Source organism: Athalia rosae, chromosome 4 (assembly GCF_917208135.1).
Source record: "Athalia rosae chromosome 4, iyAthRosa1.1, whole genome shotgun sequence".
Lineage (NCBI taxonomy): Eukaryota > Metazoa > Arthropoda > Insecta > Hymenoptera > Athaliidae > Athalia > Athalia rosae.
In genome coordinates, this window is record NC_064029.1 from 13,995,353 (window position 1) to 14,020,963 (window position 25,611).

The window sequence follows — 25,611 nt, forward strand, 5'->3', positions numbered from 1 at the left end:
GATAAAGAAAAAAAATTCATTCCATAAAATAAATAGTATCTTTAATGCCAACACCTTTAATAAATTATCTATAATGTATGAACGTAATTTTGTACGCTCGTTTTCAACCCACCTAGCCGCTAGGTATGATAATGCGTCTATATTGCATTCGTACAATTTGCACATAACTATGAAATGTACACCGGCGTTCCACTTTGATGTATACGTCGATAAGATTTTCAGTTTTTCTATTCTCCTCATCATCGTCATCATCTTCATCGTTATCACGTTTATATTGTTATTTTTGTGTAACAATACTGTTAAGGTAAGAAAATTACGAAAGGTTTCCTCAAACAGTTTTTTTTTTTTTTTTCTTTTAGTTCATTTTCTTTACTTTTCATTTCATGCAAATTTTATTATTCGTTCATTTCCTCATTTTCTCGACATTTTTCACCTATCGCGCGAGTAATAATATTCATATAACATCGTGCCGTTTTGATTTACAGAACGAAACTGCGACAGCGATATTTCGTATTCGCAAATTATACATCAAAGTTTCAGCTTTTATTTATTGGGGGAGCGACCCATAACCGCTGTATAATTAGAACATTAGCTTTGGCCTGATTTCTCTGATTATAATTTATTACAATGCATTGCCAAATGAACTTTAGAACGACACAATCACGTGGAATATAATTGGGAAAAAATCTTCAGTTCAATCCTGCAAATCGTGAACACGAAATCTGGAACTATTCAGAGACAATTTGTCTCTAACGCCTTCAGCAATCGTACAGCAAATTGGTAATTGATATTTAGTTAGACGAGGAGTATTCTGAAGTTTTTCTCCGTTACTTATCGTCGTATGGAATATTGCGTGTATCGGTGAATGTATCTCAATTCCCAGATAGAAATTGATTGGAAATTGATTCTTCTTAGACTCTTCAGTTTATACATCGTCAGATGAAATGTATCTTGTTCCTTGAATTCAATAATATTATCTACAGTCGACGTTTCTATTGGCGAGTATAGAAAATGAAGCCATCGTCCCGTAACTGTAACAGAAACGCATATAACAAGTTCAATCAATCCCTGTAGATTCAACAAATTTTTATACCCATGAAACATTTTTTCTCATCTCCTATATCCGATCTTTTTCCCGAGAGCTTATTGATTCGTACAGATATAGTGTTGATTGGGTACTCGGCACCGATGAATGATATTTTATACTCTATGTAAAATAAACCTGTCGACTAAATTGATAGCTATCTATCCAAACGATCTAGTTATCCCCAATTTTTCGCTCGGGAATAGATGGGATATTAAAGACCTCGTATATAGACTTCCGAAATTCATTATATTCTGCAAGTTTCGTGTAAATCAAGAAGGACTTGAGGAATTAAAGGAGACTAATTTACGTCGACTCAGCGATCGTACGAGTGGACTAAATTTCTTCCCATCCCGACCAAATTGATGCCTATACAGGTCGCCTTATGTGTCGGTGTTGAATAATCGATACAGCTATTAGGTTCAAAGAACTACGGCTCCTTAGTTCGATGAAAAAATGAAAAAAATAAGTAACAAAAGAACAAAAGAGCGGAGTTAATGTCGGACCCGGGATATCGCATCCTCTTACCCACTATCTCCTGTTAAATGTACCCAGACCGTCAGACTTGAAGCAGAAATAAACGATCTACAGCTATCTTTCACGGTTTCCGAACGAGTTTCTATATCTTCCCACGCGGCAAAAAAAAAAAAAAAAATTATCCCACGAGATTGAATTCGATAGTTTATATATACATGTGCATCTGTAGCTGTGGGAAGATCAAGGGCGCTTCGATCGAAAAATGGCTTTGATCATTTCGTGTCCATGGAAAATTTTATACCCCCACATTTTCGAATATTCAAAATTTTTTGTCCTTCTCTATCTCGCGAATCGTTTTTTCGCATAACGTTTTAAAGTTCTCGCATCCCAGACCGATTTGGCATAAAGTCCGTTTTGCATCTTTCCATCCGATTGTGTTAAATTGTGAGACGGGGATGTTTTAACACCTTTGTACCCCTCGATCCTTTTATTTCTTCAAGTGCTCCTTTTTTATTCCCACGTATACGAAGCGCCGCAACCTGGCGCCCAATAAAATTTTCGGAATTTTCTGGTTTGCGTTCAGGTTTGCTGTTTGTACGGCACTTGGCCACGTTTCAACCCCAATCGTGTCCGTTTACTCGTCACAATGCGCACGGGACGTTCCCAGTCAACTCGGTCAACTTCAAAACGAAAGAACCAACTACAGACGAAGTCAAATCATTTCACTCCCACGACTTTCGCGACGCTCAGGAAGAACATTTCGTCGTACGATCGAACCGGTGTTACAGAATTCCCTTCACTGACCATCCGAAAAATATGAGTCTTCGAATGCCACCGATAAAACAAACGCAGTGCCCTAATTCTGTGAGGTCGAGTACGTTGATGGAAAGAAGTAGGCTAGGGGTGAGAAAAATATTCATGCGGAAGAATCGCGGTTTGAAATTTATACGTGACAAATATGAATTTTCCATAAAACTAGGTACATGTACGCGTTTAACGATTCTCATCCATACACCATCGTCACGTCCGCATATATTTTATCTGTACACGTGTACCTGTATCTGCCATTGTAACCTTCGCGCACATTTGCCCGGCGGATATTCGCGCACGTGAAATATTCTACGTACGTGTGCGTCAAAGCCCGAACTTTAACGGGAGGATATCCGTTATTATTCAGCAGTAAACCTTAGTTGTTACTGCAGCGGAGAACCGAACCAGCTGCAGAATTATGAAATGCAATCTTTTAGCGCAGTAAAATTCCGATCCCCCCGTCTCCCCCCCCCCCTCCCCCGTCGTTTATCGTATCCGCGCATCGACCAGGATTCTCCCTCAAATAGATAAGTTGTCGCGGCAAAAAGTGCAGCAATAAAGATCTGAATGACTGCGTGTTATAATGCTTTAGCTGTATAGTCGAGCCACATTACGTGTAAAATCTGCTCAACTATGACGCTGTGAACAATTCGAACTCGTGTCATACATACGTAACTTGTGTATAGGTACGCCTTTAGATCATATGGAGAAAGTTTAGCTGTGCAATAAATCTTACGTTATGCAGATCGTAAATAATTGTATCTAACCGTAAAGGTTATCCTCCACAATCTGAATACACTTGTACGTACACGTAACTACGGTAAAATATCAGATGAGATCGAACACGAGTATAATTCGAGAATCGCGTGTTCAAAATTATTCGGTTTATTAGCTACTTTATGGTTCGATATTGCGAAAAACTCTTACATTATCACACACGTATCAGAAATACTTGTACGACAAATCCACATGAATATATTTCGCGACCACGAAACTCGAGAGAAAATTCTATTGGAGATAAAAATAGAATGAATTTTTCTTTTCAAAACCGAAGGAAATCCAAAGTTTACGATTTTTGCAGAGGCTTAAATTCAGCATTGAACATTTTCAGAAAAGTCTGAGGAAGATATATTATACACAGATGTTTTGCTTGAAATTTTGTTTGTTTATTTTCAAAGTTATTCGACCGATGAAAGAGACGAGGCGAAGAAGCTAGATAAAACGAACTTCGCACTCTAATATGCGTGATCTGTTTACAATACGTTTGATGCGACACACGAACAGTTCGCTCGGCGTCGCGACGCTCGTCGTACGTGTGAGAGAGCGTGTTTAACGTCTGGTATACCTTTTGTGACGCCGTACGTTGTCTAGAGTTCGATTAAAGTCGGATTTATAGGGAAATAATCCAGTGAGTCGGTGACCGCGAGCTAAGTAGGTCTGTCGGCGTATTACCCGCGCGTGTGTTATCAGGTGTTGTGCGTAGTACCGAAATTATATCCTCGGGTATAGGTAATGAGGAACGAAGTTACGTGAGTGCAGGTGGAAAATTCTGCGACCTATTCGTCCGGCCGATTCTTCGTCTCCTTCGTTTTTACGCCGTATCGAAGAGGGTGAGCGGATAATTGAAAAATATTAAAAATATTACGAATTATTGATATTTGTTCGACCCTTGATCGATCGTTATTTTGTTCGCAGTTATTTCGGTTAGAATAATTAGGGGTAATAATTAATCTCGTTCAGCGTGTACGCCCTATTTCTGGTTATTCTAATCAATCGGTAATTGCTGGAATATAGTCGTGAAAATTTACGCCGTATATATACCAGCTGCGCAGATTGAATTAGCCATTGAGCCCCATCAGAGTCGGATTTATGTTAAATTGTGAACATGATCCATTTAGAACCTAAATCTGTCGACCATACCCCCAGAGTAATTATATATGAATGTAAATTGTGTGCATCGACGATGTTTAAACGCACGTATGCTATAATACCGCAAATGTTATCAATTTCTTCAATTGACAACTGTGAATATTATTTTCCGCATTTCACTCGTGTGAAATATATATTTCTGAAATATAATTCGCTCAAATATCAGCGAATATTTATGTACAAATTTGTAATTTGTGATTACTTCATTTTCGTTACCACCCAATAATTATTATCATTCTATCTCGATTGCTTTGATAATCGATTTCAGTATTTTATGATTTTATTTGCTCGAAAAATATCTTCAAACAAATTCCTCGCAAATATTTTTGGTTTTGGATACGGAATTTCGACGTGGAGTATATTTATATGATATTTTACCTACGGAATTGCCAAGTAGTCGTGATTCTGAGGGATAAAGCTTCCCCGTTCGTGTATCTCACACGTGCTAAGAATGTCGGTGCATGCATATTTCGTGTGGAGAATTTTTTATCGACTCTCTCCAACCTTACAAGGTCGAAAAAAAATGTTTCACCCATTGAGTAGTATTTTTTAAACTTGCCACGTTCCGCAGCAGCTGTAGTACAGTTATGGTAGTATATTAATACACGGGAAATTGCATCTATATATTTTCCATTACTATTCCTTCATTTATTTTTCAGTTTTTATTCTTCCTCTTTCGCTTTTTCCGCTATTTTTTCATCCCCCTGAGAACCGACTGAATTAACACAACCTCGATAAATACGTCCCCGACTCGAGATATCCGTACAGCGGTACAAAATGAAAAATATTTATATTCTTCGATCTAATTTAACAAATATAACTCGGTGGGATAATTTGTTTCTTTCATTTTTGAAATTAGTCCCCGTATCGATGTTTGCAGAAAAAAGCGGCGTGGGTCAGTAGCGCAATATACGTGTATATATAACTTGATTCTCAATCCCACGTATTATACCTGAGAAGGTCAGGGAATAACTGAGACTTCTGATCTTCTGTATGGAATTTTTCCTCTTTTATTTCAGCTTTTCGATAGCAAGAGAAAATCGCGTCGCGGTCACCACGTTGGGGATAGCTCTCTAGACGCGGACACGTTACCCTTTATATGAATCCCTTGGGGCTTTGTCGTAGAAATATATCCTTCAGGATTTTCCGAGTGTGCTAAAATGTATCTAGCGTAAGCATATATATATATATGTATACGTCGTCGTATAGGCGATGTTTGGATACCTATATATATATATATAATTATATACGTAACAGTGAAATGAATTACATACGGAAGAGAAAATGGCATCGTCATACATGAAAATCGGATATGAACCGGATATAGCTGCACCGTACGATTCGCTTTAACGAACGCATATAAAATCCCGGAAGATAATCCCGATAATCCCGATAATCCCTATACACAGCCGCGGAGAAACTTACGAGTTTGAAAAGAGTGCAACTTCGGTTGACGAAAGTAAAAGCAAAAAAAAAAAAAAAGAAATTACGTGAAATGAAATAAAAAAATTTACAAATCCATAAATTCCGAATACCGCACGAGAGAGGAGGTGGAGGAACAAAAATTATTCCCACGGGCACAGCTGATCTTATTTTTTTTTCACAACGGCCTTTTCCAGGTACGTTGTCCTGCGGCTAAATGTCTATAATAATTTACTTCGAGTATTTGAAATTTTTCGCACGTTTATACCGCGCGAAATTTTATCCGCTATGACTTAACCGCGGTAAAAGCATTCGAAAACTCCAAAATTACATCAGCGTGTATTATATGGACGCGAGAGTACAGTGTGTGATTTTGTTTCATCCATTCTTGATTTATCAATGTCAAGAATTTTCCATCGACAGCCTCAATTACATTTTCACTCGGAGAACGAGAAATATGTGAAATAAACGAAAAATACGTTGGCAATTTCTGCTGAAAGTCGAACGGTAATGACCTGTCCGTTTATACGGTTCATAAGATCTTTCGCTCGCCTCCAGTTTTACATCTTTTCAGCTATCCCGCGAGCGCGATGACGGGGAGGGTTATCTGAAATTGGTTTAGAACAGCACTTTTTTTCTCAAGTTTTTTTTTCTCCCTCCGTGTCCGCGGAGAAACCGCGATTGTTTCCCCGCTTTTTTTGTTGCTTGTATTCAGATTGCGCCTTAATATACCGCAGAATTGAACAGCTGCGGGCATGTTCCCGCGTTCTCGTGAATTTCATCCCCATAATATCGTGCGATACGTAAAAATAATTTCGGTACACAGCAGCTACTTTTGATACCGAACGGTTTGAGAACCCGTGGATTTATTAAACGGGCTCTTAAAAAATAATGCGGATATAATATATATATCTGGCATTTATGTTATTACAATATTCTTTCGTCAATCTGTATAATATATATATACACCTATCAATGAGCGTCTATGGATTTTATCATAAAAATGAATCACCCAATCAATGCAAGGATCATTTAGGTTACTCCTCAGAGTTAACCGAAATACTTCGATACGGAATAATTGCGTAATTAAAATCTGATTACGTTAATAAAAGCAAAAATGGCGAGTAATGAAAAAGAAGATACGCCTTTTTTATATCGCCTGTATTACCCGTATTATAACCAACTCATCCTGCAACTCTGGTTTTTTTTTTTTTTTCTCTTCTCTTTTTATTCTATTCATTTATTTTTTCTCATCTCTTCTCCACTGTAGCTGCAGTTACTCAAAAAGTTTTCCGACCTGCGGTAATTATAACTTGTACAGGGATAATTAGGATGCATATACTTCATAAAGTCGTAATTCTTGCGGCTTACGGGTTAATTTCGTAGAATATTATACATGTAGGCATATATATACATGCGTATGTGTAAATTTCTGAAGCATATACATCCAATATACCGTCGCGATTTTTTTCCTCATATTTTTATATCCTTCGTGTAATTTTATTTATGCCCATTAACGCGATAAGCCTACTTCAAACGAAATCCTCTGCAGTGAATTCTGTAGGAAATACCAAATTTTCATTGTATACCGACAATAATTGCAAAGAAAAATATTGCAAGCCCTGATGGCCATTTTCATTGTAAAACACACATTATACAACAGAAAACATGATCGGAAAAACATTGAATTTCAAGACGAGGTAGAAATTCGTTTAATGTTATTTTTCACCGTGGGGGGTTGAAATAATTCGTGTCATGGAATTTTGTTTGTTCGGATAAATTTGGCCTGATCCTTCCGCAGTACGTGGTGAACCGAATTATACGCGAATCGAGGTATATCTTTTCGCGAAAATTTCACACTTTTTATCCCCTCGGCAACTCTTGATTTTAATTATAAATTTATTTATTTTTCCCCTCTTCGGGGAGCAGAATTCCTTTTTTTTTTTAATATGTTTTATTTAGTTTTGTGGCGAAGATAAGCGACCCCCGAGTAATAGATAAACAGTTTTACGACCAACCAGTGCGCGGGGTGCTGCAGATCAAATATAAACTGTATTCTCTTTTCACTTATACGTTACGTTGGCGTTTCAAAATCCTTTGCATACCCATACACATCGAAAAATTTATTTCGATATTGATGAAAAGGACAATAAAATTCTAATATCATACCGTCTGCGGCGTGGGGTCGCTTTCTCTTCTCCCCAAATTTATGTTCTTAGATTTTTTTTTTATTTTTTTATCTGCATTATACATTTTTTTCTACCCCCTACTGAAACGATACGATATTCTTCAACCTTTCAGAAAATTACCTACGTCATAAAATCCACGCGAAAACACAATTTGTTATTCGAGGAAAGGGCCGAAATTAAAATCTCCCCGAGGTTTAGTTTTTTCTGTTTTTTTTTTTTTTTTCTTCTTACACCCGGTGATTCCTCTGCACGCCATATAATTTCAAATGTATAATTTTACGTCACGATACTCGGAGAAAAATTTCAACGGCAAAAGTATGTAAAGAAAACCTCAAGTATGAAAAATTACTATTCCCGCAGCCGACTGCATGCCAAGGAATTCCGAATTTTTTATCAGCTCAGCTAAAATAGAATGAAGAATTTGAATACCTACCCTTGAAAAAGATAAGAATGTTTCTTCAGAAATCTCACCTTATCTCTCAACGGTAGTTTCCGTAGTTACTTGACTGTCTTCGCTGGTGATTGTGTCCGAATACAAGTCCAAAAATTCCATAACCACCCCGTTCGTCCAGCCGAAACCAGCTTGCACGTTGTACTCACCACCGCCGCCAAAACGTCCCGGACTTATAGCGTCGTACTGTAAAAGAAAAAAGAAAAAAAAAAAAAAAAACATGATGAAACGAAAAAACGAAATTGATGTAAAAATTGTAATCTAAAAGTAATCAACATTTTGCACGGATATAAAACGAGGTAATTAGGTCGGTATCGCGCGAAATCGTGGACCTTTTATGAATATATTGATAATGGAAATTCGGTATGCAAAATAATAATGATAACGATGACAACGACTTCGAGATATCTGACGGTGGTTGATTAATATTCTAACGGTATACGTTGCAGCATGCGTAACCGAAGGATTAATTTTGATCTGATTTTTTCAACGAACGAAATATTTCAATTACTCATAACGTTGGCTCTGGTTACAGACGTATGATAAGTTATTCAGAATTTTGAAATGCGAATTAATTTACGAGCGATGAAAATTCTCAGATTCGGAGTATATACCGTACGGTATTATAATCCGTAAATTACACATCAATCTATTCACCGATGTGGTCCTTTGAGAACAACTTGTCAGTTTTTTGACAAGTTTTGCAAATGAGCTGCCAACTTCACACAAGTTTCTTTACCGCGGTTGATAAGATACGTATAGAGCGAAGTGACGAACGTGAATGGATCGAAAACGGTGTGTCGAATATATTAAGAATTTCGTTCTCATCTCAGAAGATCCCTTGGCGGATTCCCAGATCGTTGTGCAGCGGTGATGTATTCTGGGCGGGTACAAGGCACGCCCTGAAGATATATCGTTCAGAAACGTATATATATATATACATACATACCACCTATAACACCCAACCAATTCATCCCTTCGCGGATCTCTTTACCAGGAATGAATTTGTATGAACCCTTTCGAACCACCTGAGAATATAAGACGTTTACAAGCTGCCCCAGAAGAACCTATCAGATTTTTTTAGAAGCGAACAACCCTTGTATTAATTCTCGTCACATCTCCACATCACGTTTACGGATGAAGAAAAAATTCGTTTCAATTTCGAAAAATGTCATTCGATATAGTCGAAAGCATCGCAGTTGAGTTCGTTAATTATTACGATCATTTCCGTTCAGGTTCATTTTTTTTTTTTTACACGCTCGTACTTTCACCATCACTCTTTCCCATGGAGTTTGAGCAATGGAAGAAGATGAAAGAACCTTCCTCAATTTTTTTCCTTTTTTTTTTTTTGTTTTTTTTTTTTTTTTTTTTGCGAGAGATCGGGACGAGAAAAACATCTGTCGCTTTCACGAGGTGTCCTTATATATACATAAGAGATTTGAATTTACTGCTTCGCTCAAGAGTGGTTACTTATCACCGCGGGTAGGACGAACCATCTTCGCTTATATTTCGAGATCTTGACAAATTTCGTTTTTGGTAGAGGAAAAAGAAGATAAAAAATGAAGTAACTAAAATGGATAAATAAAAATCTGGGATAATGTGAGCTCCGTATTACATCCATACCGTACCTCGCCGGTGTGAATTTCGGGGCTCAATTTACGGGGCGAGAATATGGTAAAGTTAGACACATGATGTATTCAAACTCGTGCAGCGAAATCGATCTGCACGAAAAAAAAAACGCTCTCGTATGTATGGACAAATTTTCCGAGATGATCAAGGGTGGAATGATATCTACCGACCCCTTTTCTCTTTTCTCATCTCATCATTCTTTCTTTCATATGATCCTTCCACAACTTTCTTTTGTCTCGGAATAAAAACTGGTGAGAAATTTGCACGCGTAAGGTATAGATAGGTATGTACGTACGTCTATATTATTTTGCGCGAATCAGAAAATATTTTCGCGTCTCATCTTCTGCATTGAACGAGAAAAAATTCTCTCAGAAACTTCAGACCGATCAAAAAACTTTTTTAGCGCCTTCAAATTTCACATCTATCCAGCTCGAAATGGGCAATGAAAGAATTCTCGAATTTCTACCAACCGAAGTCAAACGGAGAATATTTTCTAGAAATTTAACCGCATAAAACAAGACTTCCGAAATTGAAGAAACTTGGAGAAGATGAATGAAAAATTTGCGGTTCGGAAAACTTACCTTTTCGAACATCTCGTTGTACTCGGTAAATCCTGCGAGGTTCGCTCTTAGCCATCTGGTAGCGAGTGTCTTCGCGACGGAGGTCGCTGGTTCCCATCCCGTACCGTGAAGTCCAAGGACTAATATCGATTGTAGGGGTGGCCATGCGTTGGGATAGTCCCATTGTTCACCGGTATTTTCCGTCGAGGCGGGGGTGCCACCTGAAAATTTAAATTATGCGAAAAGCGTGATTTTTTAATTACATCGTGCGACGGTACGTCAAAAATACTTGAATGATCGTTGTATGTGTTATATTTGATTCAATAATAATGAACTTCGTTATCATTTCAATTTTGGTGATTAGAAAAAACCTCACTACGACCTGCGAAAATGGCATTGTATGTTTTGAGTAAATATCCAGGCAATTCCCACGTGTAGAAATCGCTTCGGTTTGTTGAAATATAATTTTTGATTGCTTCGATACCGGCGACGTTTCAGCTTTTGCATTTTGTATAGGTACGCGAGGTAGCAATACTTTTCAAAATTATGAGCAAATTTCCCTGTTTCGGTGAATGAATCTTCATCGATCGTAATTGCGATCGAAAACTCTGAAAATTTGTTAATCATCATGCGAAACGGTGAAGACCGAATAAATCGCTCACCCATAAAATCTAGAATCTTGAACTTTTCAAGATGAGCGACGCTCCATCTTGCCAAGTCCTTAGCTCTGGAACGATCGTAACTGCGAGTGTAAAGTGGTGTTAAATTCGTGGGGTAAAATTTCGTCTTAGAAACTTTTTTAACGGTGTCATAATCCAGCCACATATGCTCTTCTTCGTTCCAAAGAACGTTATCTATAGCTTCTTGGAAATCCTGAGCGATGGTAGCGTAGTGAGCAGCTTTCTGCGGTAACAGAAAATAACCCCATCAATTAAATTTCAATACAAAAATCTGAAAAAATAAGCTACCCTGAATTCTGATTGGGACGGAAATTTTTCTTCCCTCAACAGAGAAAATAAAAGGGCTCAGAATATCTTCTCGTTAGTTTAATTGGATTCCGAAGAAATATTTATTCACCGAAGTATTTCATTTTTACAACGTGCACTCCAATTATCGATTTTATTTTCGGCGAATCTCTCGGGCAAGTATCTTGTACGTTAATTCTGAGATATACTAGCTATACTAACTACAGTTTCTCGACTCTCAGCATGTAGGATTAACGGCTAATGTATAGTTGGGCAACTTCGGCACGTAGCTTTTAGCTATAACCGAAGTGGCACAGAATCAAAAAAATGTTGATAATGACTAACTAATTTCCTTTACCCAAACTTGAATCTCTTTTTTCATGCAATCAAGTGATAGAGTGTGAGATTACCGGATCAACGATCTGACTTAAAATATTGGGGAGATACTCACCACAGGATTGTTCAGTCTCAGATGAAATTCGGCTAAAAGTCTTGCATTTTTTTCGAGAAGCGCGTTAAGTTCGACGGGTATTACAGTTTCAGTTCTAATGGTGGAAAGATTACCGACCAAATCCTCGTTCGTTCCATCGAACCAACGACTCGAAAAATCCCAACCACTTTCAGCGGCAGCCTTGATATCATTGTAGAAACCATCCAATCTATCGCCTTTCACCGTTTTACCTAGACGGTAGTCTTCCCTGTAGGATAAACGAAAGTTTTTATCACTTGATCGACTTTGACATGCTGGTTTATTATCACGTTGATTCTCTTCTAACCGAGTGAAGTTTCATCCCTTCCGAATTCACGCCCCCCTTTTTCCCACCCACTACACATCTTGATACGAAGACACATTGATTTTTTTCCATCCCTTTTCCTTTTTCTTTTTTTCCATTCACCTTTCAAAAGGCACGGAGCACGGACAGGAGAATGGATTCACTTTTCTTTTCACAAATTATATCTCCGGGAGGGGGAAAAAAAAAAAAAACGTGCTCAAGTAGAAGTACGTGGCGATAAGAGAGAGGCGAAAAATTTTTTTCCGAAATTGACGTAACAAAAACGATTGGTTGGCAGAAAAATAAAAAAAGAACGAAATAATGGAAATGCTTTTCATTGCTGATTCATGAAGTAGCACGTTCCGTCTCGGCAGGGTACAGAGGGTGAGAATAAATTGTTCAAAGTTATCCATTTTTTTTCCTCACATTTGCTTTCACGCGAACGTGATAATGACGTTTAAAACTGTTCGGCAACTAACGATGTAATCAATATGTATGTGATAAGGTTATTTACGTACCGATAACTTTCGGGTCGTGGTCCAACGCTCCTTACAGCATATCGAGCCAATTTATAGGTTTTTCCGCATACCTCGAGTTCTGTGGTTCTCTCGCGAAGCCAGAAGTTGAATTCTTTTTCCAAGGTACCAATGTGCCTTCCTAAGAATCCGATGTCCTCAGTAAATTCAAGGTACTTTTGGGTCTGGAGAGAGAAAAGAAGGAAAAAATATATTATTCGATAACGTATATTTTCAATTCGTTGGTTGATTATGGCCGAAATAATGCTCTAAAATTTTGAACTATCTTGCTGTAATGAGGTTGCTTTTCCCATGGATTTTGACCCGATTTCTAAATCCTACATTTCCATCAGCAATTTCGAATAATTTGTCGAATAACATATCTTAGAATATACGTAAAAAATTGAGAGAAAAATTAGGTATGAATAATTCAGCAGAAGTTTTGAATAATTGTGTGATTTTTTTTCTGGGTTTTTAGACATTTTAATCTCTTCGCTTTTATAGTATAAGTATACGCCTATCTTTTTTATTTAAATTTTATAACCGGTGATAAAAGTGTTTCCTACCAGCGAATTAACGAGGGTCGCTTATGGTTCACTTGTTCCGGGTGTTTTAATTGTTTAGGCTTACCGCGAATTCGTTTAATAAAACTTTTTTGACTTCTCGGTTACAGCAGGACTCTATTTATTACAATCTACCGCTTTTTTTTCAACTCGTATGAAAATGTTTCAATTAAAGGATTACCGAATTATACGTGTCACCAATTTTTTTTTTTTTCATACAAATACGCGGGAAAGTTACAACGCGGTCGTTAATTTTCTTACGAGAATTTTTCCGCATCTAACGACTATTACTCACGGTTTCGTTCTGTTTGAAAATTTTCCAACGTACATAAATAAATTGCTCTTTTCTTTCAACATAAGTATCGCTCCCGTACTATGTCATGGAAAATTACTATGTAAATTTATACATCGATGAAATCGTACGTCAAAGAAATACACTCATTGCTATCGTCCAATATTCTATTCAATTATTTATGTTCAATGCATTTATAATACGTTCGCGGTGAACTCGAGACTCGAGTGTTTTTAAGATAACCTTTCGAGTTCATGATCGCGAGTGTGGTAGGTATGATGAATAAATGAAAAAATTGCGGTGGACCACAGAAATCATCCCGATATTTTCAGAAATTTATGAAAAATAAATAATTGGAAGACAGATCGAAAATATGATCTGCTTAGTTTTTTTAATTTATACTTCGTTCTATCCTCTGACTCCCCCGAAGAGTTTCTCTCTAATTGAACAAGCTCTTGGAAAAAAACGTGATAGCATTTTATATTTCCCTGTAAAGTATTTTTTTTTTTTTTTTTAGAAATTCAACTAATCAAAATTGAAAAAAAGTTTTGCGTAAATCTTCACAATAGAGCTAACTCCACACAGTGTTGAATATTTTAATTTTTTTATTTTCCGTTACACTATTCGCTGTATACCTATTTACCTGCGAAATGTATACTTATACGGTGCGCCATAAAAGTAAAGTAAAATGTACCCTTCTAGCTAGTTTTACGTCAAAGATGCGATTGATCGCGTTTTACCCTTTTCTAGAACGACTTGATCCCGATTCCGTAGAGTAGGAGATGAGGTTATTATCCGCGTGCGACGAATGCCGGAGTTGAGAATAGGGGAGCGAAAAAAGGAGACAGCAAAAATATAAATAAGGAAATCACGTTTCACGCGAGAAAGGAAGGATGATCTAAAACGTGCCCGAGGCAAACGTCGTGACCCTTCCCCACGTTTAATCGTACTTTATAAACCTATGGACGGTTTTTATCTGATCGAACAAATTGATTTAATTACCATCAGCATTAGGAAAGGTGGCTGACTTCTCATTAGGTAGTAAACTCTGCTTCCGTTCGGTATGAATCCAAATCTTTCAACCAGTGAATAAAAATTTTCTAATATTCCACGAACGGTGTCGTTCATTTCGGAAAGAAGCATGCCAGTCATCGCCCAGTAGGTGTCCCAATAATAGCTTTCTGAAAAATCACCATACGCATGTTATGCATTGACCTTTGATTTTCGTTCCCATTTTTTTTTTTTTTTATTCTTGATAAATTTATCACCTCTGAAACGACCCCCTGGAACAACGAACGGGTTGTTTAAATAAATAAGACTGTGTCGTTTGGGGTGTTCGGCAACTTCCGGTTTCATTTTTCTCATCAATTGTTTCCATATTACGTTCAAGTCTTGAGCCCATTTACGGAACTTTTGATCTCTGATACGCATAAATGCCACTGGATTAGGTTGCCAATCCGGTGGGTTCCAGTCATCGAGTTCTGATTCTTGGGAGAAATTATCTTCAAGAAATTTTTCCAATCGCGCCCGATCAGGGTTGTTCCCCGTCTCGCTCATCATCGTGTCAAAACTGTAGGATGTAAAAATTGGATATTGAGCAATTTTCGTTACGAACAAAGAATAAAAAAAAAAAAAACTAAACGAGATTAGTTGAAACGAGGTTATCAAAAAATCGAAACTCACTTGCTCAGCGTCACTTCTGGATCGTGTAGTTGAAATAGGTCGACGAACGTTTTGCTGTCGTTAAATAATTCGGCTAGCTGCATGGTTTTCAAGAGTTCTCCTCGACAGTAGATTGGGCTGGAAAATAGCAAAGCAAGAATCTTTCCTCAGCACATTGTAATCGAAAAGAATCATAAACTGAATTTTGAGTATCCCCATCATTCGTCGCCGTGGATGGAGCGTTCAATTTTGGACGCTAAAATCGCTGACGGAAATTCGCGATATCTTCGGTTTTACCTTTAGAATTTTTTTTGCAAACCAATTTCATTTTCACGGCATTCAATTGTTTTTTTGAGCGAATAATAAAATGTTTGAGATCGGTTACTACAGCCGAAACTCTTGTCTAAAAAAAACAATATGAAGTCGATTTGCATGTAAAATATTTCCATCAGTTCTCGATATGTTTTTTACACAACTTGGATGGAGGTACTGTTGCTCTCCTCGATTTATTTCATCCATTTCATTCAATTTTTTCCCCCCCCGCCCCTTGGTTTTCGTTTTTCCTAATGGTGAGCGAGATTTTTTTATATCCTGTCTTCACGTTTCTTATGTGTTTTATTTTATTCTATTTTTTCATCTTCTTTCTGTACAACGCAAATAACGTTGCCGCTCGGTCGACTTTCCTCGCGACAAAAACTTGCGGCTCTGTCTCTTCGCCTTGAAGAGTTTCGTGATATTTTTTTTCTTTATATATTTTCTTTATTTTTTGTTTTCTCCCCATCTTTTTTCAGTAGGTTGAAAAAGTAGTAGCTTCAAAATTTTCGTTTGTCGATCTACACCGTGCATATAGAAACTGGAGGACAATTTTTATTCTCCGTTACTCACGTACATCAATGTCAGTTAAAAGCGTGACTGAACAATTTCTCTTTACTTAAAGCTGAGAGTTTCATTTTACTTTCTGTCTCTTTCTTTCTTTTTTTTTCGTTACTTTTTTTTACTTCTCAAGCACCGGAATTGCTTGGCCAGCTTTAAGCATATAATTCGTGATCGTGTTCACGATGTTCCTTTCACCTAGTCAAGTGTGCATATAGCGGTACCTTTTACCTACGCTTTGACCTTAGAAGGAAATGGATGAAAAATAAAAAGATGAGAATATTATGCTAAAGTGACGGTGGCAGTTGAAACTGAAAAGAGAAAATACTCCAAGTGTAATAATCTTCGGCTGCACCTTGAACTACTTCCTACGGAATTATTGTACGTAAATTTAAGTCAACCCCTGCACCTACCGCCGTACTGTACTAATGCTGCAAGTTATTATTCCTTTAAAACATTTCGAGCACATACCTACCTACCCCCTCTGCGCGGATCTTTTTTCGGTCGAAAAGTTACCTACCTCTCTAGAGACTTGGAAAGAAGAAGAAGAAGAAGAAGAAGAAGAAGGGGAAAAAGAGGTAGAGAAGGAGGTTCACATCATTTATTCAGAGAATATAAGCCATACCTTAATCTTCTTTTAATTCCCGTCTTTACACGCGCTTCTAAAAACCCTCTTTTGGGGGTTGCAGAAAAATGTTTCGCGTGCTAAATAAGTATTAACGTTATTTCTCGTTGAGTTTCGCAATTCGACGAGTTCGTTATTTTATTTTATTTAATCTTCTGATTTTTTTTCTTCTTCTTTTTTTTTTTTTTATTTCTTCGGGTGGTGCTTTATATGTACTTTTATTGTTGTACTTTGCGGGAGCGCTTAATCTTTTGGTAATGCGATATACTACGGCTTTAAGGCTTATATCGTCGAATCTTGGCCATCTGTTTCATCTCAAGTTCTCGTTTGGCCCTAGAGGAAAAAAAATAGACGAAAAAAATATACGTGCCGAAACGTGATACCACAAATGCCTATAAAACGTTCCTTTATATGCGTTAAATAGGAAATGGTCCATAAAACTATGGTTTATTCAGGCGAGGACATGGATTATTCATTTGCCAAAATTGACTCATTTATGCTGTCGCTTACAACGATTATTCTCATGGAGAGAACGGAGAGAAAAAAAACAATCCCCCTGATCATCTGGACAGAACGAGTTGAAGCGAATTATAAAGGGTTTTTAGTACGACAATTAATTTCTCTACAACCCTTGATTTGTTGAGCGCAATCGCACTCTCCGGGCTTCACCTTGGGTGGCATAAATTCTAAACTTTCTGACTTTAACGGACGCTGTTGTCGCACACTCTTGTAGAACTATAGGAAAACTTGTATAGTTACGGGAATTAATGTTTTGGTATAGTATTTTTTTTTTTTTTGGTATTTTTTTTTTCCAGAATGTTTCACATGATCTATTGTGTACACATATTTCGTCGATTATATAGGGGGTGGAAAACGTGACCCCACATGTATCGAAGTTGGTTTTACTTTTTTTTGTTCTTTGCTTTTATTTATTGATTTTTTTTCGTGCGTTTTATTGCGTCAAAAATGAGCAGGATTTGGTGATATTTTGTACTTTTTTACCCAGTTTGAAGAAATAGTGTGTCTGGAGATCGTCTAGGATTACTTTTAGCGGCACCGGTAATACTTGATTTGTTCGAAAAGCCCTGAGGCTTTCCAAAGCTTTGTGTATGAGGGTATATATTCTACGTATAGGTATACCTTCTGTTCACGTCGTTACCGCAAACGACATTTCTATAGATATATTTTCGGTTGTACTATATTCGGTCACATCAGTTACTTTTCTTCCCGTCCTGTACAAACCGATTTATTTATAACTATATACCTAGATTTGTTCAAATACTTTGGCGAAATCTATAGATAGACTTATTAAAGTGATGTACTTTTATGGTGGCCGTATCCTCTGAATTCGTCCAATTTGTGACATCTCTTTTTTTTTTGGCTTTTCTTTTTCTCCTTTCTTGTTTCTTGACGAAAAACGAGTGTCAATAATCGTTGCGAATCGGATTTGACATTTTTTACCTATCATATCGTTTTTTGTCATCCTGACGGCGACGTTTTTACAACCGGATGTCATATCACGGCGATGGATGAGAATATTTTTAATTTTCTCAACCGGATAAAAGCTTCTTTCTTTTACGGTATCCATAAAAAAAATATTCTTCCGAACACGGTTCAGCACGTCTGGTTGTTTTTTGATTTCTCATGCCATCCCCTATGCGATTTCTGCTCGTTTGAATAGAAATAGTTGTTCAATTTCGGTAAGCAACTGAATGTATAAAGCTCGCTTAGTGATTGGTGGCAAAGAGGAGGGGGTTGAAAGGGAATTGTGGTAAACTCGGCGGAACAAATGGAGTACGACAAATGTCCTGAAACAGTTCTATGCTTGAACACTTCGCTATGAATTATACCATATTCTCTAAGGATATTATATTCGTGCCAATCTGTCTCTATAAATTACAGAAACTCTGTGCCTTCATTACCAAAGACGAAGCCAGCTTGAATAGTAACCGCTTCATGTACGTACAATCGATGGAGTATTAACCCCATGCGTCTGTAGATTATTGAGCTCGTTTATTAAATGGCCGATCGAAGTTGCAAATTCAAAGCTCAAAGGTCTTTGTGAGGTTTTTTTTTGGCTCTCTGCACAATTCTATCCTGGTACGTGACAGAGTAGACAGTTTGTAGTGCGAACAACCTGATTTTTGTTGAATTTTTTATTTTTCAATTTCGAATACCTCCGATTCGTGCGAAAATGGAAAAATTATTCGAACGCTTTGCGACTTCGACGAGAACGCCGGTGCGCAAAAATAATTGATATTCGCGTTTAATAACACCTCCGTTCGCACGAAAAAGTTGATTTTTTCCGCGAAGTGTACGGTGACGTTTTTACATACCTATGCGAATACTCGTGTGCACATAATGTATGCGATTCGGGTACATGATATTTCAGCAGATAATTATCCCGATGGAAGTTCGTATATTATATGTATAACGATATGTCGATACCATTGACCCAATAATTTGTAATATCACATTTTCACGATGCACGTATGTACGTGCTTCTATAGTACGTGTACGTTACATTCAAGTATGACGTTAATTAATTTTAGATTTTTAGTTTTTCTTTTTCTAAATAATCAACGCATCGAGAGTGAAACATCCATACCTCGTTTGAGTAACTTTATATGGATGCACGAAAATGTGTGTATATGCATCGATCGCGAACTTACGGAATTACGAACAATTTTTAATTGTCAAATTTTTTTTCTCTCACCTTAATTTTTTTTTTCACCATGACGCTGAACAAATAATTACGACGATCGTCCCGAATGCTAGATGCAAATCATCTCGAAATAATTGTCAAGATTATCACGGCAAATTATGACGGTGGAACAAAAAAATGACTGGAGAGAATTTTGTTCGAAGGTCGATGATCTCCGATTTGTTTAATTATTTTTCTCATTGTCAGTTTGTTGATGGACGAAAGTTACGGAGGCACATCGAACGCACGTTATGTATGAAAGTAATTATTACAACATTATAATTTACAGAGTTTTGCGGTACAGGTATACGAACATTTGCGAAGTGGGTCGTGTTACGTAATACGTGCGATCAAGATTTCAGATTGTTGGCCATGTATTCGCGCGTGTAAATAGGCATTTATTTTATATGTGTGTGTACAATGCGTCGTGATTTAAGATTAAAACTAAATAAAAAAAAAAAAAGAAAATAAAATCAAATGTCCGAGTATGTATACTTGTGCGAGTAAATAACATGAAAAAAGTTAAATACGAACAATGGAAGTTTATGTCACCGTAGAAAATTGCAGCTGCAGATGTCGCAAAAAAAAAAAAAGTAAAGAAAATATACGCGCTATACGTACGAGTGTAGGCGGTGTAATAATGAAAATTCACATCGCACCGAGCGGAGAAGAAAAATAATCGTAGACAAAATCGTCTGGAAAAAAACATATTTTTTCGAAACCAAATTCCATTCGCAAGGCGGTGAATATATGTGCTTGTGAAAGACGCGTGCCGCGTAATGATAAGAGTGTCCTCCCATATGTTCGAGGGTCAAGGTCTGATATTTCGATGAGCCACAGCTGACTGCCGAAGATACGATTGAAATAGAAAAGGGATGTTTTAAAACTACCGGCGGCTCTCCGTGTAATCCGAAACGTATAGGATTTCTGAAATTTAAAAATCGAAAATCGCTGAAATTGATTCATCAATTGATTCATCGATTGTGATCGGTCATTAACGATCGATCGTTAATGATCTCCTTTTCCATTACTACGGCCATGGTCATACCCCACCGCGATATATGCTCGCGTTGGTTAATTGTGGTGGCTTTTTAACAACTGAAATTTTATCTTGTACTTTATGCTTAACGACCTCTAATCTATTCTAACTATATCCATTATCGTTATGGTATAGTCGAGTAAAGTATAATTACTTGTAAATATATGTGAATAGAAATATTCTAACTGAAGAGATAAAATGAGGTTAAACGGAATTTCTGTAACTTATAACTACCAGAGAGATAAAATTGCGAATTTTTATCTTTCTTAAAACTATGTACCGAATTTTTTCTTTTTTTTTCTTTTCTTCGTAAATCACGCTTTTCACGGTTCGTTTGTCGAAAGATTGCGTCCGTCGAAAGTCGCAGAAGTGCGGACTGCACGCGTTAGCCGACGTGAAAAAAAAAATTTCGAATTACACTTCGACGAAGATACCGAAAGAGAAAAAAAAAAAAATCATCCTACCAACTGCGCTGAACCATATTCGCGCGCGTGTCTCGATTACATCGTTACGTCGTCAATAATGTTTTACGCATGGATTGTTGTTAACATCCATACACACACGGAGGACATCCAATTTATCCCACATATTGTGAACGGGAATCACTTTGTGTCAAGTGAATTGCCAGGTTATAATTATCCTCGGCAATCGGGCTCTGCACCATGTACGTACGGTGTGAAATTCAAATTTACACATTTAAATTTGAATGTACGTCACGGAATATCGAAACGTGAAATTTTCGATTCCCTCATACGACAGGCACGCATATAACGCAGAGCTGAACGTTCGCGATTAATTCCCAATGAATGGTCACCGAGTAGCAACAAATTAAAAAAAATAAAAAAAATAAACGAAAAACCAAAAAAAAACTGTGCAGAATTAAAATGGTTTTCAATTAAAGAGAATGTACGTGTGTGTGTTTTTCGTTTTTGAACTTCTGTTTCCCTCATATTTGAATGGATTCACTTTTGAAGCCGTTCCCTACCGATCGTTTGATGAATTGTCTTGAATTTTGACTTTGTACCGTATCGTACAATTGCGTACATATACTTTTCTTTTTCCGTGCGTATATATCTACCTACAGCTGTTCGGTACAACGAATAAAGATGAATAGAAGATGTTTGTTAGTCGAGTCGCATAAGGGTCTGCAGCCCAGAGTTTCGGAGCATGTAATTTAATTTCTTGAAGTAAGCAATTAAAATTTAATTATTACAAATCCGAAACTCCGTGAACTCGTTTGATATATAATGTGTGTATATATATATATATAAAACACGGCGTCTCGAAAATAACTCTTTGATTGATTGTGAGAGAACGAATTGAAAAATGGAGAGAAATACTTAAGTTTATTACTTAATCGTTAATTACATAAAATAATTAACTCTCGAGTGCGCGCTGTCATCTTTTTTTCATCGCATTTCAATTGGGAAAGAATGATTCATTTCATCAAATAATTCTGATGGGTGAACCCGCGTATTGATTCGGAATTCGTTAATAATTCACATCGGACGTAGGTAATAAAAAATTATGTGCAGCTCCGATGACGATAGGGTAATCGAATAAAAAATAATAGCTGACTACATTTTTGACTTCATATCACAAATCATCAATTCCTTTCGTCGGATTGTAAAAGCGTTGATTGCACGTAAAACTGACCCGATCATAACGACAGCAGCTGTTGCACTATTGAATTTTTACCTCGATTTTATTTGCTCAATTGATGTACCGGAGCGTTTTAATAATGCATGAGGAGTGTTTTAAACGATCGAACCTTCGTTATGTTCTTTTTCAATGCCTTACCGTCAATATCGTCGTATCTTTTTCATTCCAATCTGGTTTGATACGATTCAGAGACTACAATTACCCAAATCACATTTCATAAAATTGTGTCCAACGACGTTTCCATGTAATTCAGACGAACGCCGTTAATTACCCCCGGTAGGAAATTTCCGCGGATATCTAATACGTATTCGAAAGTTCGGATCGTTGTTGATATTGCAGCGCGGTGTACGCAAGTTTATTATTTTCTCGGTAACTTAACTTTTATACGGTTTATTCTTTGTGCACCGCGTGCGTCGGAATACATCGGAATTGCAGGTGCACACGTACGATTATTTAACTCTTGTTTTATTTGTTTTTAAAAAAAAAAAAGGGAACTTGAAAATACAAGCCAAACGCTGTTCTGTCTCACGCCTTCTCGTAGATACGGTTCCCCGCGCGACCATACGTAATCTACTCATTATTCACCTCCCACCTAACCATTCCACTATTTACTTACTTGTCAGAGTCCCACAATTGCAAGGTTGATAATATTTTATGTGCAATTAATCATTAAGTAACTGTATACTCATTAACATTTGCCGCTACCGAACGCGTCAACGATCATGGGAACTACTTCCTGGAAATTGTTGCGTGCGAACACGAACGGTTCACTTGTGTGTTACAGTGATCCGCTTTTTTTCTTCTTCTTATTTTCTGCTCAATTGAGAAAATTTGAATTGGGGGGAAAGAAGGTTTATATCGAAAATTGGCGATTCTTGTAGCAGATTATTTTTAATTCACGAGCATCGGTGAGCCCGACTCAGATTTTTGTTGGTGGATGAATGTGAGATTTGTTCATCTCGTCGCTAGTTAATTATGAATCTGAAGTATAAATATTTCATGTTTTACGAGCGATGTAACTGTATTTCGCTCGCACAAGTCGTGCGAATTCTGGCAACTGTATAAACGCCCACAGCCATAATTTCTCGTAGGTTGTTGTTGCAGGATTTAAAATAATTATCATTCTCTAACAACGAATGTGTGGGTGTACGTAAACCCTGAATATATATTCGCCCCTTAATATACGTAGGGGAAGTTCGGGCATAGCGAACACCCCACTATTCCCCGAAAATCTTCGGGTACTTTATGACGTGATTTTTTTCTCATTGTCAGTAATTCTTTTTCATTCCGTAGAATACGCGCCGATCAGTTTACATTTTATCGATAAATTTTTTCGTAGTTCAGAGTCAGGATATTGTGGAGACTATTCACTTTGCCCGTGGTGTTCGCTATGCCCGGGCTTCTCCTACAAACACACGTACCCTCTACTTCTACCTTACCCATCTTCCAAACATTCTAAACATCGCCGAGGGCGTAGACTTGTATATTAATTATGATATTCCACCGGCTTTTGAGAGGTACCCATGTCATATATGTACACACTTATTGTTCCCGCGTACATCGGCCGACGTAACGATCATTATATTTTCCGGATGTTCCGCGGGGGGTAAACGCTCTAATTTTGGAGCACGGATTCATCTCGCGGTTATCCACATATTTCATGACTCCCCGCGTTCAAATATATTCGCATAATTTATGTAAATTTTATCGTTTACGCGATTTCTGAAACGTGTTGATTTTCTTACGAGGAACAAAATAATTACTCAAAAGATCCGAGCTGCCAAGCAGATTCTATCCACGATTTCGTTATCTTTACGACGGGTATAATAAGGTTCGTAAAAACCATCGGTTTTAGATCGAATATCTCGATACGATTTCTGCACCGCACATAGAGTGATAGAAAAAAAGAAATTGATCAATAATAATTTGAATGATAATTACTTGTCGCAGTCGATGTAACTTTTTCCAAATGCAGTTGTTGTCGAGCATCGTAGACTGGCCGATTCGCATAATTGTAGGATGAGCAAGCACGTGCCAAAATAACACCACCACCTCGACATCGTTATTTTTAATTTTTGATTTTTAATATTTGATTTTTTTTTTTTCTTTGACGCGCACAAAAATTTACCGTAATGTTCGCTCGAAAGATTACGCGATTTTGTTCAAATAGAATTTAATTCGTCTGTACAATAACATTTGACGCGAGTGCGATAAACCGCGTCGAAGACGATTTACAACAAATAGAATCCGTACGGTTTCTAACAACGTTCCGCGCTGTCATTCATTTATATGCTTCGTGGATTGATAGTAGCTACTCGCTGATTGGTTGACAAACTTCACATTCTTTTTTATTTTTATATTTCTGATTAGCCACTGATTAACCCGCGAAGTATGTATATACACACGTAGTCAGTCTCGTCGCATAACCATAGAATTTTACTAATATTGGAGCATCGTAATTTATCGCGTCAATTTTTCTTGTTTCATCTTTTTTTCGTTGGTATTTTGTCTTTTTCATTCGGCCCGCAAACGACCATCGATCATTTTCTCGAATAATTATCATTCAATTATTTTCTACAGATGTAACGATCGTTTGATTCGTGTCGCAAACCAGGTCAGGTGGTTTACCTAAAATTACGGGACTGCAGGGGAAGGGGAACGATGAATTTGACACGGAAATTATGTATATACAGATGGAAAGTCTCACGCATATCGAACTAATAGGGTCATATGTGTTTTTTGATTAAGGGTAATGAAAAAAAAAAAATGGTAACATCGCCATAGGAGCGAAGCTAAAAAATTTCCCATCAACTCGAATCGGTGCCAAGGGTGAAATAAGTAAAATATTGAGAATTGACAATTGTCTTTTTTTTTTTTCTTCACCCCGTCACGCGTTATTCCGTTAGTTAGAATAAGCTAATTGGAATCAAGTTTCTTGAAGTTCGTCGAATTAAAAACGAAAAAAAAAAAAAAGGCTACATACCGACCCAATTAAGTATTTATCGCGTTAAACTCGGTAACTGCCGTCAGATATAATCCGCGTTCGCGTGTTGCGTAATTTTTCATCTCACCCCTAGGAGAATATTTAAAATGTTAGGTATAGCTCGATATGCTGCACTGTGTGAACTTGGTATCAGTTTTCAACCTTGACCGTCGCTACGAAATTATGTAAGACAGATAACGAGATGGAAGAAAAGTAGGTTGTATAGAAAAATTGATTTCATCAGTTGCATAATCGATGAAGTATTTGTTGTTCGGAATTCCTACACGCGCTGATTATCGGATTTTTTCTTCATAATAAATGTTCTCGTAAAAATTGCGCCTGTACTGAGAGATGCGTGTAATATTGAAAACACGTCTCGCGTGCGTAGACCGTTTAATTTGCGT

General features: G+C 37.3%; 2 protein-coding genes across 7 annotated transcripts in view; one reads left to right on the forward strand and one right to left on the reverse strand.

The window, feature by feature from the left end:
• LOC105693568 (B9 domain-containing protein 1) overlaps positions 1-25,611 on the forward strand; it is a 61,600-nt gene that overhangs the window by 2,780 nt on the left and 33,209 nt on the right. The gene's annotated exons all lie outside the window — the stretch shown is intronic.
• Positions 20-24,490, reverse strand: LOC105693567 (trehalase-like). 2 transcript variants are annotated; one of them, XM_012413594.3, is made up of 10 exons: positions 24,166-24,489; positions 15,343-15,459; positions 14,928-15,229; positions 14,662-14,840; positions 12,808-12,989; positions 11,968-12,214; positions 11,214-11,454; positions 10,573-10,772; positions 8,383-8,548; positions 20-1,031 (listed from the first exon to the last, which is right to left on the reverse strand). In XM_012413594.3, exons 1-9 carry the CDS (start codon positions 24,282-24,284, stop codon positions 8,384-8,386), a joined length of 1,752 nt encoding a protein of 583 aa, XP_012269017.2. In that variant the 5' UTR covers positions 24,285-24,489; the 3' UTR covers positions 20-1,031; position 8,383. The 2 variants fall into 2 exon arrangements, with proteins under 2 accessions (XP_012269017.2, XP_048509572.1); XM_048653615.1 differs by having other exon boundaries at positions 933-8,313; positions 24,166-24,490.